Genomic DNA, 16,682 nt, shown 5'->3' with positions numbered 1-16,682 from the left:
CTGTGGTGATATGAAATGTGTGAATGTTGTATTATAGCCACCATATGACAACCAATTTTAAACTCTGTTTACCTGCTGTCAGTCCATTTCTTGGTTTTGAACATCATTTATTAGAGATTTTCTATGTATATCTAATGTTTATACATATATATTTAATCAGAGACCAATTTAGAACTTCAGTTTTGAAATGCATCATGTTATCAGTTCAAGTGTTGGTGTGGAAAGCTGCTTGGTAGGAATTTCATATATGCACTTAACCTGTGCAAATGCTTTTTAACTCTCTCACTATATAATTATGCTTCACAGTCAGTTCTCAGTTAATGTTATTTCTGTGTCAATCATCATAAATTAGCAGATTTTCTGTATTGTGTTACGTGATAGATGTTGCATACCTTGTTCCGTGGTATGATTAACATACCCAAGTTATGTTAAAAACTCAGACTAAATATGATAATAAGCTGATATATCTATATACTGGTGTCGTCTGCTGGTTGGAGCCCCAGTCGAGGCATTACATTTCCAATTTGTGCTTCCAGACGTCCACGCGTAGTTGTCCGGTGGTAAAAGTAGGCACGTGGAGGGTTGTCACTTTCTGCTGTACAGGGATACCATTTTTTTACAGTCATGGAGAGAAGTCAATCTGTTGTCCACAGCAGTTAATCTTCCATTGACTGTGGTTGCTTTCCACAGAGATAGGGTTAACTAGAAAGCTCGTAAATTTGGTAAAAGTAGAAGTATTTCTTGATATCTGCTCCAACATCTTTGCTGTTAAATACTTGTAGGATAAGTACAATTCTCATTATTTAAGAACTTTTCACATGATGCAAGTGATTTTAGAACATTTTAATATAGAATCAACTTTTTATCTTGCTAAGATTAATAATCTGTAAATTCAACCAACTCGATATTCCCCACCTTCAAAGTGACACATTCAAGTAATATTTTATTTAAAACAGGATCAGGAACTACATGTACGTACGTTTCTAAAAAGAAACTTCATTTATGTTCTAGAAGAAGCAAATGTATCGTATAGCTATGGCATTGTTCTTTCAGTTTGATTAGACAGCAATGCATTGAAACAGCAGAAATAATAATAAACTTTCCTGTAGTTAATTGTAAAGTTGGTGGTGATTTAAATGTGTTAAAATCAAGATGCATTACAAGCAAGAGTACGACTGTATCCTAACTAATGCAGAACTATATAGTCTTCCTATGTGTCCAGTGAAATACGGTAAGTCACGTTAGATGTAACTAAAATGTCCATACACATCGTAAACAAACATACGATATGCATGGGGGTGTAGTATCAATAGTAGCTGTTGGATTATTATAATTTTTCCACCCATACTGACTTGCCTGTGAAGTAAATTGTAAATTATGGCAGGGTAGGAATCATATTCAGCTCAAACAGTTTTTAACAGGGTGTTTGTTCTTTGGAATGGTTTGGCTTCAGCTGTTGTAAAGGCAGAAAATCTAAGAGAGAGAGGGCTTAATAACTGCATGAATGATGAAGGCTGGTTTCAAGTTAAACAAAATGGGACAGCATAGATGGGCCAATAGGTTCCTTGTTGTTGCCAAACATTATGTTCCTTTTACATATAAAGCCATGAGTTTCCAAGAAAAGAGACAGACAATCTACTCTCATGTAAAGCCAAGATTTTACTGTCCTTTTGTTAAACTATTGGTGTTCTACCCTTAGTGACATTGACCAATTCTCCAAGGGGTGATTTGTTGAACTGCCCACATTGTGAAGAAGCAATGATGATTGAAATTTAAAACTTTATGTATCCAGATGAAATGTGGCAGAAATTTGTTGTACAGGAAAATTTAGATACATTAAAAATGTATTTGTACTAAACGTATGTCTGTGAATTGCCAATGTGAGTCGAATTAGACAAGTCAAAAGGCAAGGTGGCATTTATGTGAAGAATCAAAATACTCTTGTCTATTGTACAGTTTGAGTACTGCATTCACCTGATTTCTGAAATAGGTATCTAGAATTTATTTTTTTCACTATCTCCACATGGTATTTACAATACCACAGTCTATTACTAAATCATCAGTGTATTGTGAAACTAGTTGACAACTAACATCAAATACATATGTTGGATGTACACTTGACTTCCACTAGTACATGCAGGGCTTATGTAGACAGTACTTTTGACTTCTGTTGAAGCATGCATATTGTCATATAATTGTCTAATAATAACCAAACATAATTTTTGAACTTTAACTTCACCAAATTGTTGAAAGTTTCATCTTTTTTCTTAGATTATACAACAGTATTAAGAACTTTGTGTTACAAGAACTGTACATAAAGCTGAGATCTTTATCCAATATGACATGTAATTTGATTTTTCATAATGAAATGATACACAAAGCTCACTCTCTTGTGAATAAAAACTGAAATCTACTCTTCTGTTTTCTATAATCCTTTTAAGAATAAACCTGGAAATTTCTGGATGTTAATTTTAAGGGGAAATAAAACCTTTTTTATAACATAATTTGCTGAAATTAGTTTATCCCAATTTTCTTTAAGTGCTTTCCAGCTTAATATATTACACATAAATATTGGTAAAATTAATAAACTGATAGCTATAAATTAACAGATGTCAAAACTTTAGTCATCTTTATTTTAAACACCTTGAGTATTAATGTTAAAAATATTTGAAATTGTACTGTCTGTTAAAGTATAAAACATGTGTGCTCTATAAAAACTTCATGATGCAAGTAGAAAGGGAAACTGATGTTAATTAAAGAAATACAGATAAAATAGTATCATATGTTGAATTGTTAGAAGTGATGTGTGCTTTATAAAACACTGTCTGATACAAAAAGGAAGGACAAGCCCCTTCAGTAATAAACTATACAAACATTTTTTGTTTCTATGGCTATGTTTTCTGGATAGTAAAGAAAGTACAATGTGATTTTCTATTCTTGTGAAACTTAACGTATACTAACACAAAATATTTCAAGAGTTCAAGTTTCAAATAATGATCAAATCTGTCATTAAACATAAATTGATGAATTTCCATCAGAGGTAGAAATCAAGTTTACTGACAAACATTTTATTCAATGCCATAAGAACTTCCCACCATTATCTAAAGTTAAAAATATATAAAAATCGTGTGGCACTTTTTGCCTACCATATGGTTTTTTGTTTTACTTAGCAGCACTGTTATTTTAACAAGTGTTGTGGAACCTTTGCTGAGCCATAGCCAGTATTCATCAACTGAAATCCATTTCTAGTTCAGATGATTAATCTAAATGAACTTTTCTCAATTTTAAAATTACACACAAATTTTTTTCATTGTTACAGTCTTACACAACAAAAAAAGGCAGAATGAAACGAGATTTGAGCCAACATCCAAAAACACAGATTTTGCAGAAAATGTTATCTGATATGAGAGACAAAACTGAGGATATTAGCATCAATTGAAGAGTCAAACAAACTTTAAGCAGGCCAAAAGCAACTGAAACCAGAGTTAAGTTAATCTAGTTTATAAATTAGTAACCAAAAGAGATCAGCTACAACCATTTCAAGTGTACGTTATACATTTAAATTCTGAAGGAAATTGCCAAGATTAAAATAACAATAAAATTTTCGAACTTCTGATGACAAGAAAAATCTTTTGTACAAATGACATTACAGACAGCACAAATTTGCAAACTTGGGTCTCCTAAAAATCTGAAGTTTTAGAATGGAAACATTTCTAGGTCACAAGAAGCTGCACGATTATTATTAACTGTGCACATGGAGAAAGACCTTAAAAATATATTACAAAGAAAGCAAACAATGTGTATCAGGAACTGCACATTCTAAAGATCACATGAAAAACTGAAATGGATATCCTATTTACTAAACATACTAGATACACAAAAAACTACATATACAATAAAAAAATTATTAATCTGTTAATACACACTTCACCTAATGTTTAGAAATATAACATTAAATGAAGGGTGTGTGATGTTTACTTAGTTTTTCTGACATAAAAACAATGAAAAACCTAAACAGGTGCATCTACAGACTTTAAATTTGAAGATTCTGAGGATTGAGTATCACAACTCAAAACTTAGCATCCTATAATAAACAGTATCTTTCAAATTTTCTTTTTAAAACAGCAGAGGTTGCCTTAGAGGTTTGGAAAGCATCTAGAATACTCATATAGACAATTTGGTACATTACCAAAACAGAAAAGTTGGTTGTAGTTTTTCTTTAAAAAACACTTAAAATCAGATATTCCAGACTAGGGGATTCTCAAACCGTGATGCATGTACCATTTGTGGTACGTATAGCTAATGTTGATACTATGAAAAAACATTGTCTAAAAATTATGAAATCTATAACAAGCCTAAACTGAGTTTTCTGTACACATACATAACAGAAATTGTTAAATAAAAACTTAAGAATAGTTCTAATAATTATTTGACACTGTTTAAAAGTTTTAGTGCCTTACAGCTTTGTACCTGTGTGAAGCTACATTCATTCTGAACTACTGTGGTTGAAAAATATATACAGGTTGAATGGTGAGCCCAATCTTCAAAACAGTCACACCAAATATTCTTCAGTTGTTGTGGAAAAAAACAATCACATCCTTTCCATTAATTGGCAAGTTTTAATTTTTTTTTTCAAGAACTGTGGAACCCCTTGAAAAGAAAATGGAAATACACAAGTCTGAAAAGTTATAGAACCACATTATAAATGTCATGAGAGAGCTTTTATAAAATTCATTTTTGCATGTAAAATGTTTCTAGATTACAAAATACCATACTAAGTTTGCATTGATCTTTGCCAGCAAGAAAAAAATGTTAAGCACTTGCTATGGTGTGGTCTAACAGATCCACTCCTTTCAGGTAATATCACATAAACTGACTGATAAAAATATTTTAAAAGGTTACCATTTCAAACAATTTTGGAAACTAGTAATAGAGTTGTTTTCTTCACATTACCATAAAGTACAAGTTTTACCAACTCTACAACAAACCTCAACCAGATAACGCTATAATATTTTCTTTTGAAACATTACTATAAGATGAACCTGTTAAAACAGAAACCTATTACTAACCCAACCATTCACTTACTTTTTAGCTGGCCCTTTCACAAAAAAACCAGTCAACTCTGATGGTCTGCCTAAACATATCTGACCCATCCATTACTTCTATTGCTGCATTAGCCTCTTTAACTGTTTTGTATTCAACAAGAGCATAACCCTATAAATAAAAGGTTAAAATCATATTTGAAACACACTTAACCATAATTTAGGAAGATAATGTTGTGACAAAAGAAACAGTATAAATTTAATTTGCACGGCAAACAAAACATGTTTTTAATTGGAGTATTTAACATCACACATGTTGGTATAACCTTCATCAGGATACACAAAGGTTAACTAAGTTTAATGATAAACTTGTGAACAGGTTAAATTTAACATCACTCACACATTTTGTTTGTCAATATTTGTAATTCTGTATCCTCAACAGTTCCAATTTAATAAGGTTAAAGAAAGTTTCCATTTTATCCAGTAGATTTCAGTTTATTAGTTAATACTCAGTAAAGTCAGAGAGTCATAACTTTCAATACTCAGTAAAGTTAGAGAGTCGTAACTTTCAATACTCAGTAAAGTCAGAGAGTCATAACTTTCAATACTCAGTAAAGTCAGAGAGTCATAACTTTCAATACTCAGTAAAGTCAGAGAGTCATAACTTTCAATACTCAGTAAAGTTAGAGAGTCGTAACTTTCAATACTCAGTAAAGTCAGAGAGTCATAACTTTCAATACTCAGTAAAGTCAGAGTCATAACTTTCAATACTCAGTAAAGTTAGAGAGTTGTAACTTTCAATACTCAGTAAAGTCAGAGAGTCATAACTTTCAATACTCAGTAAAGTTAGAGAGTCATAACTTTCAATACTCAGTAAAGTCAGAGAGTCATAACTTTCAATACTCAGTAAAGTTAGAGAGTCGTAACTTTCAATACTCAGTAAAGTCAGAGAGTCGTAACTTTCAATACTCAGTAAAGTCAGAGAGTCATAACTTTCAATACTCAGTAAAGTTAGAGAGTCGTAACTTTCAATACTCAGTAAAGTCAGAGAGTCATAACTTTCAATACTCAGTAAAGTCAGAGAGTCATAACTTTCAATACTCAGTAAAGTCAGAGAGTCATAACTTTCAATACTCAGTAAAGTCAGAGAGTCATAACTTTCAATACTCAGTAAAGTTAGAGAGTCGTAACTTTCAATACTCAGTAAAGTCAGAGAGTCATAACTTTCAATACTCAGTAAAGTCAGAGAGTCATAACTTTCAATACTCAGTAAAGTCAGAGAGTCATAACTTTCAATACTCAGTAAAGTTAGAGAGTCATAACTTTCAATACTCAGTAAAGTCAGAGAGTCATAACTTTCAATACTCAGTAAAGTTAGAGAGTCGTAACTTTCAATACTCAGTAAAGTCAGAGAGTCATAACTTTCAATACTCAGTAAAGTTAGAGAGTCGTAACTTTCAATACTCAGTAAAGTCAGAGAGTCATAACTTTCAATACTCAGTAAAGTTAGAGAGTCGTAACTTTCTGAAATTAATGATGAAACATTTGGTTGGTACTTTTTTCTCATTTTTCAAACTCTGGCAGATATCGTTTATTAAACATTAAAGTTAGGTATGCTACACATTACATATGTACTATGAATGTTTAGGTAGAACAAAAGCAGTAATACTTTCAGTGCTATAACATTATACAACTGAAAATACCAAATAAAGAGCAAAAAGGAAAAGTCTCACAAAGCTTTAAAAAAAATATAAATGTGCACTTTCAGGAAACTCGTGTGTCTGTCCAAGTTCAAGTGAAGGTTGCTTTTTTAACTCTCTGTATTCAAAAACTTTATCGTAAATATCACCTTGTGCTTCTTCATGAACTCTGGATATGAACATAATCCAGCCTTCTACAGTTGAAATAAAAACACTTTAAACAAAATAAGTAAGGTGCTTGTAGATGTTATGAAGAATAATTCTTGTAAACCAGTTTCATCTGCTAGGTACCATCACTACATATAAAAACATTATAAATTTACATCCAGTCAATAACACTATGTAACACAATGTTTATTATAACACTATGTAACAAAATGTTTATTATAACACTATGTAACACAATGTTTATTATAACACTATGTAACACAATGTTTATTATAACGCTATGTAACACAATGTTTACTTTTTCTTGTTCCTGGACAGAAAGTGTTATTTCCCAGTTGCTTATGCCTAAAGTAAATGGAAAAGACCTATTTTTCTCTTCAAACTTTGCCTTTGTGATCTGGGAGCATGTAACAAAAACATGATGGGAGACTATATTTGGGAGCTGATACGTGAAACTGATTTATGTTACAGTTGCAAATCTCGAAAAAATACTCACTTCTAAACATTTTTGCATAGCTTTAGTATAAATACATGTAAATTTTGATTCATACGTTGTTTTATTCAGACCTTATGTAAATGAAAATGTGCAAATTTGTCCGCTTTTACATATAAAATAGGTTAATTTCTAAATTTCATTATCCAGGTCACAAAAGCAAAGTTTGAAGGGAATAATGGCCGTTTTCTGTACTTTTACAACATAAGTAATTAAACACATACTATCCAGGAACAAAATTTGTGTTACATAATGCAATAAGATATTCCCATCACTTACTATTACATTAAACTTAACCAGTGCTCACTGTTATATGCACTTTTACAGATTCAGATATATCTGACATGAGCTGTACATTTCACAGTGAAAACATTTATAGTTTATTACAACTGTGTTTTCTAAACATCACGTGTCACTGATAAACTGTATATAAATATTTTAAAAGCTAACACAAAAAGATTCTACAACAGAGTGATGACACACAATTCTGTACGTTATTTTTTCCCCATATTAAGTAACTTTACATCAACAAAAGTCCAAGAAAATGAGTGCTTAGGCTTCAATTAATAAATATCTTGTATGGTTATAACTACAGTACATACATTCACACAGTTAATGATATATCCAATCATTTTGTGAAGAAATGTCACTGACATCCCCTGGTTTTCCCTTCCTCTCTCAGAGGAAATAATAGTCAAACTGCATAAACATTAAAAAGTACCATTTTCTGAGTGTAACCTGACATTGAAGTTACTTAAAATAACGTCTTTCATAAAATACTGAAAAATTCAAAACTTTAACAAAAAACAATAAAATATTGGATTATATGAAGTTTTGTAATCCACAAGTAGAAACCATTTAGTGAGTTTATATTAATGTTTTTTTTCTTAACCTGAAGATGGCCTAGGAAGGTTGGAAAATTGTTCTCTGCTTAACGAGTAAAAGTGTTAATACCCATACTAGCTGTTCTGAGATACATTTTTACGTCAAATGGGTTTCCCTTCATCACAAAAGACTATATATAAGTAGTGGTTATAGTTGTTTTCAAAGTTGAGTTTTGTTATTGTTTTGAACACATGTAAAGGTTTACAATGAAGGGCTACAGTAATAAAATCACTAACAAGTAAGGAAAACCATCCAAGAAACAAGACATAAGTCGTTACCTTCTCAATGGACAATAGTTTCCTAACAAATATAAACCTATACTTTGGAATGGTCAAAAAAATTCTAACAAACTTGACACCAATCATGATAGAGCTGATCATTTTTTGAAACATGTAAAAGTTACATCATTTCTTTACTAAACAAGTGGATTACTTTGACAGAGTATGATTACTTGTACTACGTTTTGAATTTCACGCAAAGCTACATGAGAGCTATCTGTGCTAGCCATCTCTAATTTACCAGTGTAAGGCTAGAGGGAAGGTAACTTGTCGTTACCACCCACCGCCAACTCTTGGGCGACTTTTACTGATGAATAGTAGGATTGACCATCACGTTATAATGTGTTACAAACAGAAACGGCTGAGAAAGCCCCCTGTTGCCAACTATGAGTTGTTTATTGATTAATCACGTCATATATACAAGGGTAAATAAGGGACCATTTCCAAAAATGAAGAACGATGAACAGGACCACTTAGTTTGAATTAGCATGAGAGATATCTCGATAAATAAAAAACATTTGAGGTTCTTATTTCATATTCTAGCTTTCTAATATTGGTAATTTGAATTCCTCACTTGTATGAAACTACAGAATGTATTTTGACAACAAAAACATCTACTTTGAATTAATGCTGCATTCAATATACCTCATGACACACAAAGTTCAAGGTGTGTTTGATATTTACTTTCAAATTAAGAAATTAAATAACGTATCATATTATAATGAAACTCTTTTTTTTTTATATGATACTGGAAAAACGTTTTTATTATGTAATGTGTAACACCCAACTTCACAAAATTGTTATCCTGTATGCATGTAGATTTGCAATAGGGGTCACAATTTTCTTGTGTCTCTTCTGTTTCCTGTGATGGAGAACTTTACTTTTCTCCATTCTCAAAATGCATATATGATGTGAATATGTCACATGCAGATCTAATGCACTGGTGCCACAGGTAATTAAAAATAATTTTTCTACTTATGAAATAGTAAAACTGATCTTCTAAAAAAATAACTTTTAGACTAAATAGGTAAATCTAGAAACATCATGTTTACTTGAAACTCAACAAAGGATGTGAAGGTTTTGAACCCAAAACAAATGTTATTTACTTTTATTACATAAGTAGAAACACACGAACCTTCTTAAAATATTAAAATCTGAAGTACAATCTACAGTTTGACACCAAACTTATTGGCATAAATTCATAAAACAGTAGTTCGATAAAATTTTGTAAGTCAACAAACACGATGACATGGCTTTTGACCCATAGTGATAGGGTTAATGGGTTAGATATACATTAAATTGCCAAAAAAAAAAACAAAAAAACTTAAAGCAGCACTGTTAATCCACAAACAACTTTTCCAATAGAAAATATTATGGGATAAATATTTACTGTTGGCAGTGTTGTACTCACAAACGTAACTTACAACGCTGAGGTCCTGGTTCATCGCTCTCATCTGCTTCTAGTACATCACACCCTTGAGTATCTTCTCTGACTGTTCAGTCTATCAAATAAACAAGTGAAGTTTTAATTTAGACAAAACATTTCAAACAATTCTAGTTAAGGTGAAAAAAAATACAAGTTGCTAATACCATGTTGTTTCAGATGAAATGAAAAACAGTTCACACTGTAACAGTTTTGTAACTACAATTCAACCATGTAAATAGTATGACCAACACTACTACGTCTTTCGTATCACATTAGCCTGTTAAGCATTGAGTGATGGATCTGAACACCTTTGAATATTGTAGTGTAGTTAACATATTATTATATATATTATTCTTTACATTTAAATTTTAGAATTAGTGCAAGAGAAATATTTCGAACTTTATTCATTAAATACAATGTTATTTAATTTTATGGTGATATCTATACCCTTAATGTAAACATTTTACACTGGGTCTTCATTAAAAGAAATGATAATAACTGTTCAATATGGTTGGTCCAAAGATCCATTTCTTAAACCATAGATATAAATCCAGAATTACAAGAGCATTTTTCAAAACCTGAAATTCCGACTGAGATAAAATCGGAAGTTACACAATAAAATAATAACAGCTTAAGCCCAAATGTTTTATTTTTATTTGTTTTTTATTGAAAGTTTGAGTCATCATTAAAACTATTTTCGAATCCCATTAAACCTAACTGATTCACTGGAAAAGACAAACAAACAAACTGCTTTTGAAATATTTACCTTGACCTTTCACAACATGATACGTACTCTTGTAACAAACACAATTCCAGTCCATCGACAGTTATCTAAGTTTAAAAATATATTTATTGCAAAACAAATTGGACGAGTTAAGCTCATTTTACAATAACCAGATCAAGAATAGCCAGTCTACACATCACAAATTTTCAGTTCTAAAAATCTTACATATCAGACAACACATACACGTATATAGATAACATACACGGACACTCTTTGTATAAAAATGTTCCTCCCATCACAAAATTAATACAAAAATGTTCTACAATAATAAAAAACCTGATACAAAGCCATGTCTTTTTCTTCTCTTAGCTCTTTTAACTTCTGTACACTTTCTGAAACACATGAACATACCAATCATGTGACAATCATTTCAATAAATATTAGACACAACTATATCAGTTTACTTGTACTACAAACTAAGTATTACTCTTATAATTAGGCTTACAGCAGTTAAATGAAAATATAATTTTGTAATGATTTTACACATTTATCCATTTCAGATTGTTACGGCAGTGAAACATTATAAATGTTTTCTTGATGTATAAATGTGTGTTTATGTGAAGGATATTCTTCATATCAAGTACACATATTTAACCCTAAAACAAACTCCACATGTGATGATAATATTATGTCAAATCAACAGGAGAAAAAAGAAACAGACTTGTGTTACACACTCATAGGAAACAATAAATATTGTTTACTGCATATTTCAGGTCAGGATGTCTCTCTTCTGATTATTCTAAATTTAAACAGTACAGTTAAGTTGGTCTAAAGCAGATATACAAGCAAGATTTGTAAAGTTACAGACAGAAATAATTTGTTTTTGTTTATGTAAATCAATCTTAATAAAACATTATTTCAAGGACAGTAAGATGCATAGTCAAAACAAAGCTAAGCATCCTTCATATATATAAAAGAAAATTAAACCTGCACACAAGAAATGGGCTTGTCTTTAAGGTCACGTATTTCAGAGTTGGACATGAAACCATACTTTACAATCTAACAGATCACTGAACATGTACAAATGCAATGTTCACCCACTATTGTTAGGCTGAACGTGGTGAAATCAATATGACAAAATGTTTGTCAAGCATAAACCCTACACTTGTTTACTTAATGGTGTTCACTATTTACAATTAACGGTATATGTGTTTAATACAAGACGAACAGATAACTTCATCATGCTGTCATTCATGTGGTTTTTGTCTCTCATAGTCCTAGTTATTAGTTTACAGTGTCTAGCCAACAACTGTTCATATAATTTTATCACACACATCGAATATAAATTCGAATACAGAATGACTTGTCTCAGATCAGGCACAGTCAGTTCAAGTCAGTGGTGTACCATAATGCCAATCTTTGTTCGATACAATATCAAGTAACACAGATTATTTAAATAACAAAACTGTTCACACTGATTCAAACATTTAAGTCTGGAGACAGCTAAATGAGTAAAAAGAGAAACTTTAATATAAGTAACAAATATACAGCAACAGGAGAAGCATTTGTAACCATCACATAAAAGTAGTTTACATAAACACAGGAATAGATATAGATACAGTATGGGCAAAGAAATCACATAACCAGATTGTTTTTCAGTTTAGTGAAGATACCTTGGTCCCCAAGGTGCTTATTTTAAATCTGTTGATAGCTGGTTCTTTGTTTAGAAATACTGTGTTTTAAATAGATATACTATGACTTTTTGAGTTTAAATTATTGTAAACCACAGTATATATCAAACATCAACAAATGAAAAATATAAGAAAGCACCTTAACTGAACAAAACATTCCTTTTCTAAACCAACAACCAGAGGTACAAAAATACTTTTAAAAAGCTTTTAAACAGTCTATAGTCATATGACTTATATTCCATACTGTAAGTGCATATATTCCTGTTTCCATGTAACCTACCTACAGTTGTACCTTATAAGGATGAAAACTTATAAAAACATTGTACATTTATTACTTTTAATAAAGTTTCTTTTGTCACCCATTCAAAGTATTTCCAACCTTTACTTTCTAAAAATGGATTTCTTACAATCAAATTTCTTTTACTCTGTACCAGTAACAGCCAAATTGTGGAAAATGGAACAGGTTACTATGAGTATCAGCAAATGGTGGAGACACATCTTAATACAACTTCACAAATACAAGTAAAGTTCGACACAACGACGATTTCTTTAAATATAATAAGCAAGTTGTTTTTTTTTTTATAAGGGTATGGTATTATTTATGGGTGTGTAGGAACAATCTTTGTTTGAGGATAAAAAATTCCCACGTTGTCCATTCATTAAAACTGGGCGTGAATTTTTTAATGTTATAGACAGTACTGTCACTAATTGTAATACTAGTACGTAGGATTAGCTGGCCTAAAACTTCACTGCTTAGCAATACTAACACAGAAGTGTGTGAAACTGTTGTTACTAATACTAAATACTAGTACTGAATAGTAGTACTGAAGCTTATTATATTTTGAACTGTACATATGAATTTGTTATATACTCTTTTAAGTTTCAACATTTAAAACTATTTTAAGATAATCTGTTACAATAAAAAAGAAATTTATTTTTAATACATTCACGATCTGCCTCATCATCTATTTCAAAATATTCTTCGCTACCATCTAGGTCAAGAACATCCGCCATATTTTTAAAAGAATCTATATGTTCGTTTCCACCTGGTAGTGCACTAATAACGAAAATATATTATGTAAAATCACAAGTATTGCTTTTGTTTTAATGTAAAAGCATAATTTGTGTCAAATTTAACCGTTGTACATTTTTAATTAGTTGAAATAGTATTTTACTTTCTCAGAAAGCTAAATGTGAAGACAACAATGAACTATTTTACTGGTGTTACATTATTTACTTGTGATTACAGCAAGTTACAAAATATTAACTTAATAATTAATATTGTAACTGACTAGATTTGTTGTTTTGAATTAAACACAAAACTACACAGTGGGTTATCTGTGCTCTGCCCACCACGGGTATGGAAAAGCGGTTTTTAGCGTTGTAAGTCCGCAGACATATCACTAAGCTACTGGGGGGCATAAGGGACTAAAACAAAATGCCGTTTCAATCAGAATCAAAAAACAAGTTATTAAAATATAACAGAAATCCAAAATACAGCTGTAAAACTACAAATTTTATCATTTACAAAAATAGTTAATACTAACAAGCCCCTGCCTGGTCGGTACTTGGTATAAACATTAATAAACTAACAAGACAACATGAATCTCAGTGTCATTAATTTCAATAAATAAAGGTTTTGGTTTTGGTTTTTGAATTTCGCACAAAGCTACTCTAGGCCTATCTGTGCTAACCATCCCTAATTTAGCAGTGTAAGATTAGAGGGAAGGCAGCTAGTCATCACCACCCACCGCCAACACTTGGGCTACTCTTTTACCAACGAATAGTGGGATTGACCGTAACATTATAACGCCCCCACGGCTGAAAGAGCGAGCATGTTTGGCGCGACGGGGATGCGAACCCGCGACCCTCAGATTACGAGTTGCACGCCTTAACACGCTTGGCTATGCCGGGCCATAAATAAAGGAATTAGAATTCAGAAGGATAAAAAATTCAAATACGAAATAATCACTATAGTTTAAAAATTAAACTACTTTTTAAGATCAATGGCAATATCGAGCAACAATTCTTGCTGTGATATATCTCGTGAACTGACTGGTTTGAGATCAATAAAGGGCTTTTATTTAATTGTTAGACCGCGAGGTTACATCTCACGTGACTAGCTATTACCATAAATCCATATATTAGTTGACAACATTAATATATATGACCCATCGCTAGGAGTAGTTCGTGTCAGTTCTATTGTCCAAACATTCTCAATTTAACTTACTCTGGCTTCCACAAGAGGACGAGAGGAAGTTAAACACGCTGTCAAAGGCCCCACGCAGTGAGCTACAGAGCCTGCCCTAAATATCACGCCACTAGGAACAGATTTTAACCTAACACAAGCTCCAACTAATACACAGCAAACCAAGGCTCCATTGCTCCTATACCACTCCAAATCATCACAACTATACAACCACAAACCAACATTTTATCCATCACATCTAATAATACTCCAACCACTAAGCAAAACACACCAGCACCATTACCTTTTACTTCCACATCAGACATAATCCACTTCTTATAAGATATGGCAGCTAAACACACTAACACAACCACTAAGACACAAAATCATGACAACCACTTGCATGTTAACCTAAGTGATTCTACATGAGTCTTTCTTACTGTGTTATATTCATTTTCACCAGTACACATAATCTCCTCTGAAAAACACCACAAGTGTGATCCAGCTAGACAATGTTTTCCATTACCCATCCTTAAGCCACATCACATTACAGTTCACTTTCAAACCCGTACGTGTAAGATTGAACATTCAAAAACAAACTAAACATCTTACGTACGAACTGCCAGAGAGGTAATATACCAAGGACCTTGAGAATTTCGACCAAAACACAGTATTGATGCAGAGAGAATTATAATTCAGAAACTTTGGGAAAAGAAGACTCTAAAATAAACAACCCAAGCTCTAAGTTTTTCACACGTCCTAAAACAGATGATACAAGAGGAACAGCTATTTATATTACAAACCATCTTTTACATTGTTTAACTATCGAAACGGAAGCTCTCTCAAAAAAATAAATTATGTAATTCTATGTAATATCCGGCTCAACAATAGATTTCGTTCCTAGCCGTTTACTCTTAACCCAGTAAACCAGAAAGAGAGAACGTGGCAGAAGTTTCTGTTTAAGGTTATCTGTCCTCGAACCGAAGCTCAGGATCAGGTATAACCAGGGACGCTCAGAAATATATTTTCTCTTCGCCCCGCCCTTGGTGGTGATTTTTTCACAACCTCGTGGAAAGAGCTAAAATTTTGAAAAAACAATTAAACCTAAAATAAAAAATGAAACCTATGTACCACATTCTCAGTCTGATTTGGTTAAATTACATTACATTTGCAGGCAAGCAAGCAGCAACGAAAAAAAACACACGACAAAAACAGACCAGTGAGTAAAACAAAGACCAACGACCGATACGGGATTTAGGGTCCTTCAGGGCGGCGGGGGATGCGTAGATCCAATGAAAACCCACTTTCACTAGTTGCCGCGAATGATGCCAGGTAGTGCCTGTGCTGAGAAAGGAAGGGCTTCAGCACAAACTTAGGTTTTGAAATTTTTGACATTATGCAAGTTTTTGGGTTTGGGATAAGTGGTACATCGAACAGAGTTTTCGTTTTCGCTATCTGAGGTCGCAGGTTGGTTATTACTGAGCGTGAAGTTTGGCTGTGCTGAACTGTTGGGCCTAACGAAACACTGTAAGGATGGAAATGGTTTTAGCTGTGTTAAGGTCAGGGCGTAAGTTGTTTGAGGAGTTCTATCGTCTGGGTAGCTTTTTCTCGTCGGTAAAGCCTGGCTTGGGTAACTTGCGCGACAAGAGTGTAGGCGTCGGTTGCTTGCCTGCAAATGTAATGTAATTTAACCAAATCAGACTGAGAATGTGGTACATAGGTTTCATTTTTTATTTTAGGTTTAATAGGTTCGCATCCCAGTCGCGCCAAACATGCTCGTCCTTTCAGCCGTGAGGGCGTTATAAGTTTACGGTCAATCCCACTATTCGTTGGTAAAAGAGTAGCCCAAGAGTTGGCGGTGGGTGGTGATGACTAGCTGCCTTCCCTCTGGTCTTACACTGCTAAATTAGGGACGGCTAGCACAGATAGCCCTCGAGTAGCTTTGTGCGAAATTCAAAACAAAAACAAACCACGCTAAAAGCAGGGGTTCGATTCCCTTCGGTGGGCTGAGCGGATAGCCCGGCATGGTTTTGCTATAAGAAAAACACACAAACACACACAGGACAAACCTGCTAGCCAATTACATA

General features: G+C 32.6%; 1 protein-coding gene across 12 annotated transcripts; it reads right to left on the bottom strand.

The window, feature by feature from the left end:
- Positions 1-1,978: 1,978 nt before the first annotated feature.
- Positions 1,979-16,275, bottom strand: LOC143222386 (RNA-binding protein 8A-like). Of its 12 annotated transcripts, none has more exons than XM_076448846.1 (6): positions 13,352-14,199; positions 10,759-10,823; positions 9,991-10,068; positions 6,892-6,936; positions 5,088-5,214; positions 1,979-4,653 (listed from the first exon to the last, which is right to left on the bottom strand). In XM_076448846.1, the coding sequence occupies exons 3-5, from the start codon at positions 10,018-10,020 to the stop codon at positions 5,089-5,091; spliced, it is 201 nt and encodes a 66-aa protein (XP_076304961.1). In that variant the 5' UTR covers positions 10,021-10,068; positions 10,759-10,823; positions 13,352-14,199; the 3' UTR covers positions 1,979-4,653; position 5,088. The 12 variants fall into 12 exon arrangements, 6 of the variants coding, with proteins under 6 accessions (XP_076304961.1, XP_076304957.1, XP_076304959.1 ...); XM_076448842.1 differs by lacking the exon at positions 10,759-10,823 and adding an exon at positions 11,053-11,108 and having other exon boundaries at positions 13,352-14,194; XM_076448844.1 differs by lacking the exons at positions 10,759-10,823; positions 13,352-14,199 and adding exons at positions 11,053-11,108; positions 12,815-13,344.
- Positions 16,276-16,682: the final 407 nt, after the last annotated feature.

This window comes from Tachypleus tridentatus, chromosome 8, assembly GCF_004210375.1.
Source record: "Tachypleus tridentatus isolate NWPU-2018 chromosome 8, ASM421037v1, whole genome shotgun sequence".
In the NCBI taxonomy this organism is placed as follows: domain Eukaryota; kingdom Metazoa; phylum Arthropoda; class Merostomata; order Xiphosura; family Limulidae; genus Tachypleus; species Tachypleus tridentatus.
The sequence above is the reverse complement of the archived record's forward strand: the minus strand, read 5'-3'. Positions and strand labels throughout refer to the sequence as shown.